We start from the raw sequence: 4,671 nt of genomic DNA, 5'->3' as shown, positions 1-4,671 counted from the left end.
ATATATATATATATAGAATTATCCTAGTAAACCCCACTCGTCATACAATGGAATTCTCTTTATCATTAATTTTTTATAACTCTCACTCTGTAAACCTGGATTTATAAAAGTACCCGTGCTCATGATATCATCCAAATCTTTTGATTTATTCTTATTACACAACATGAGCGGTAAAATCGTGAAGGCTACTATCATTCCATAGCTAACACTTCGCTTTAGGCTAGCTTTCAATTCTTCCATGGTAGGCGGCTGTGTCTTGCAACTCAGTTGTTTCATAGTCGCTGACAAGATGCCAAGATATTCGTTTAATAAAGTATTTCTCTCATTTTCCATGACATCCATGGAAAGACTTGTATTGAAAAAATAATGAAGATCGAGTGCTGGCGTCGTGTAGACGCACATTTGAAATTCTACATGTAATTATAATTAAATTTTCTTAATTAATCAATGTTTTGAGTTCTTTGCAAATAGATTGGAAATAAACTCTATTGTCGGAAGTAGAACGTTTAGAAATATTATGTTTAGGAAGTTGCGACAAATAATTAATAATTTGCGCGATTGATACGAAAAAACAGATGAATGCAATAGTAGAATGCGATTAAACAGATGGATTTATTATATCATTTATAGATTTATTATATTTATATATTTATATTTTCTCCTATTATTACCACCTTTGTTTTGATAACTAAATTGCAAATAATTGAAATACATTAATACCATAATAATATCTTTCGAAATATTATCTATTTGTTTTGTTTATTCTTACGGGAACTTTTATCATTGCATTCAACTATAATAAAAATTTAGAAATATAGATAATTAGAATGAATAAGTGATTGAACTATGTTATTATTGAACTATGTTATATCTAAATTATGTTCACAATGATTTATATTTTTATAAATTAAAGTAATATATTTTCAAGTAAATTCGTGTCAACAATAAATCATACCATATGCAAGTATAAATTAAAAATTTTACGAATTATTTTATTTAAGTTTAATTCTTATAAGACAAGATTAATATTTTTATTCATATAAAACAAGTGATGAATACGTATATATAGTTCTGTATAAAAACAGTTATTCCAATTGATAATCAATAGACAGCAGATTCGATCCGGACTGTCTTCTCACATATATCTCATTTTATAAGAAAAGATTAATCAAAGAAGCATTGATTAAAAGATGCACATTCTAAATGAATCCTGTAAGGACTTATATGAAACTTAAGGATCTAAAGAAGGTCCTTATTAAGCTATATATTAGGTTTAGAATTGTATATTAATTCAAAACTTAGGGACTTGAAAGAAGATACAAATTTTATTTTAAACCTAAGATCTGAAGAAGAAGATTGAATTATAAAGTAAGGTTGTAAACACATATACTGACACTATACAACGCTGGGCTGGAACCAATAATCTGAAATACAAAGGAACGTGGTACTTACAAAAATCTGATCAATAGGTTTACCATCATTATCGTATTTAAACAACATATTGTTCAGATGACAATCACCATGATTAATAACGTTCAAATCATCCTCAGAAATCTTGATTGCATTTTCTGCTATTTGATATACGTGATCGGAGAGTTTAGCAATTTTTTCCGCATATCTAACGATAAAAATCACATAAAATTAAAACATAAAATTGTGTAAAATTATGTAAAACTCACATAAGTATTACACTCCAAATGATGCAATTTATATTTATATTTGCTGCTTACAATTAACATGTTCAATTTGTTCGTATTAAAATTCTCATTATCTTGTGTCACATAAAACGTTATATTAGACATTAAATAAACAATAAAACAATAAATACTGCTGTTTAGGTATATTAATCTTACTTTTTCACTTCTGGCCAGTTTGCAATCTCATCTGCTAAAGCTTTAATAGCCATAACGAAAAAAACACGCAATTCTGGCGGGTGCTGATGGCAAAACATTCCTTTCGAATACTCTTTTTGTTTTGGTTCCTAAATATATTAAAATATTTTTAATAAAGAACATTGATGTTTATTCATTTGATTATAAATAATTAAATTTATTGTACGGATTATGTGAAAATTGAAATGTTGTATAAATGACTTGTACAGTAAAATTTACGACAATAATTTTACATACAATTTTTTGTCAAATTTAGAATAGATATTTAGAATAGAATAGATCTAGAATAGATTTAGATAGATTTCTCTTGAAAAAGTTATAAGGCAAGCTATTATTTATTATAATTTTTAATATTGAATATTGAATATTTTAATTTCAAATTAAGATTATGCAAATGCAAAGGACTTATTGATTACAATTAAATAAATATGTACGAATCCTTTTTTAAGCTAAAAGAGATACATATCTTTCTTTTTTAATTATTTTTATTTTGAAAGTATTTAACGTAAGCGTGATATTCCAGTCAAGGAAACGTCGATTATTTTTTGTATTAATTGTATTAAAAAATAATTTTATATATTTTTATGAATAAATTATAACGTTTTTCGTTAAGGATATGTTCTCAAATTGTTTTCTTAACTAAATATGTCTCAATAAAGACAATATAATACGTTTGTAATAAATATTAAAATGGAACTCGCATTTAATATGATATTAGAAATCATTACTATAGAATTATAAATAATTCTTTATACAATTATAAATTATATTAAATACATGATCTCCTAAAGCATTCTACAAGTTTTATTTAAAATTATCTCTTGATAAAATTTATAACAATTAAAATTATAATTATTTGCCACTTTAAATTAATGTTTCTTATATGAAACTTTCGAATATCTCCGTGATATCTACTTATCATATTTGTTAAAAATATGATAAATAGATATCACGGAGTGATATAACAAATATGATAAATAATATAACACAAAAAAATTTCGTGCAATGCGATATTCATGCGCAATCAAAGTAATATTTCATATATATCTTTTATATTTAATATTAAATTGTTTATATTAATGTAAAAGATTTATTCCTGAAATCGTTCTGACATTCATGCTATTGACTTAAATTCTTAACAATTGCAATATTATGACTGAATCATGCGTAATTTACCTTCTCACATATGGCGACAGAGGCTGCATGAAATCTGGCAAGTCCTTGTAACGCCAATATAGAATGTGCTAGGTCAAGGCCAGACAAACGGTCGGCCATTCGAAAACCAAGAAACATAAGATCTTCCATTACAAGAAGCGTTGGATTTTCGTTTTGCACATATAGACTTTTCCCGCTTAAACGGTACTTAGGCTCTAACAATTTATTCATTTTATACAAGGTATCTGATAGCATTGATATTTCGATGTGAAAAAAACCTGATAATACAATCTATAACAAGTTTAAAATTAATAAATGGAATCTTTTAATCTACGCATGTAATTATTTTTTTATATAAATTTAAGGTCTAAATAAAAATTTGTGTAGCTTCTTAATGTCAAATAAATAATAATTTTGTCTTACAAATTAAAATTAGTTTTAAAACAAGTGAAAAATATTTTCTTAAATACATGTATGTTCTCTCTCTTTATATGTATATATATATTCGAACTTAATTTATAAAAATAATTTTATTAATTTATAAAAATAATTTTTTCAACCATTAATTTTATTTTTAAGCACTAATTACTTAAACATAAATGATCTTAATCTTTTCATTAAATACATGATAAAAATCCGATATAATAAAATCGTCAATTCATGCATTATACATTTTGATCTCTCTCTCTCTCTCTCTCTTTCTCTCTCTCTCTCTCTCTCTCATCTCTGTGTGTAAAAATGTATATATTAAATCAACTTACGAATTTTTGTCGAATACTTTCAATTATAGGTAAGAGTTTGACAATAATTGATTTTTTCTCTTTAATCTCATTGCCGCCTTGATTACGTGAAAATTCAATCATAATTCTGAACATATCGCTAAGATAGTTGTCACCTTTCTTCGTGGCTGGTTTTGTAGACATATCGATCACCTGAATCGAATCGTCTCCTTCTGACTTTCGCAGGATTTTCTCCACGAAGCTTAAATTTAGCCATGTCATCTCTAGGGTCATCACTGAAATTAAAATTAGGTTGAAGAATTTCCTCAACAAATCGTTTCTTTCCCGCCACAAAATGCGAAAACGATTCTTTTGATAATTCATTTGCGGCAAGAATTATTCTCTCTCTGTTTTTTCAATCGGTTTTCTTTACTCATCCCGATCTTTTCATTGTTTTCCGCCATTTCCTCCCTTTGTTTTTTATCCACTGTATTATTGTTTCTTTCTTGTGTCATTCTGTATTCAAAACAAATGCATTTCCTTGTTTAAAGACACTATTTCAATTAAGAGCATAATAATATGAGAAATCGCTTCTTCTTTCTTCTTTTTGATTAATATATTTTGCATTGAAGTTCCGTGAATGTAATTGAGTTGCAATAATTGCAAAAAATTTGCGACATGTCTAGCAAACCGCAATCATCGTATTTATTTAGATTCCAATTAATTTTTTATTTCTTTTTAATAAACTTTGATTTTCTCTAGTTAAATAAATGTTTGTAATTTTAATTAATTTTTTATTGTTTAAACAAATATGTTATTATTATATGTGTATATATATGTTGTTATTATCTGTGTATAAATTATATTATGCTCATATTTAATTATTATGTTTATATATATATATA

The 4,671-nt window shown here is 25.9% G+C and overlaps 1 protein-coding gene across 1 annotated transcript in view; it reads right to left on the bottom strand.

Moving 5' to 3' along the window:
• LOC108692837 overlaps positions 1-4,671 on the bottom strand; it is a 22,134-nt gene that overhangs the window by 11,825 nt on the left and 5,638 nt on the right. Inside the window, exons 4-9 of the mRNA XM_018201341.1 lie at positions 3,809-4,062; positions 3,069-3,338; positions 1,854-1,981; positions 1,402-1,618; positions 1,337-1,343; positions 87-410 (exon numbers count right to left, since the gene is read on the bottom strand). Coding sequence (XP_018056830.1) covers positions 87-410; positions 1,337-1,343; positions 1,402-1,618; positions 1,854-1,981; positions 3,069-3,338; positions 3,809-4,062 — 1,200 coding nt within the window. The remainder of the gene's footprint in view (positions 1-86; positions 411-1,336; positions 1,344-1,401; positions 1,619-1,853; positions 1,982-3,068; positions 3,339-3,808; positions 4,063-4,671) is intronic.

The sequence above is a fragment of the Atta colombica genome, unplaced genomic scaffold (genome assembly GCF_001594045.1).
Source record: "Atta colombica isolate Treedump-2 unplaced genomic scaffold, Acol1.0 scaffold83, whole genome shotgun sequence".
In the NCBI taxonomy this organism is placed as follows: Eukaryota; Metazoa; Arthropoda; class Insecta; order Hymenoptera; family Formicidae; genus Atta; species Atta colombica.
The sequence above is the reverse complement of the archived record's forward strand: the minus strand, read 5'-3'. Positions and strand labels throughout refer to the sequence as shown.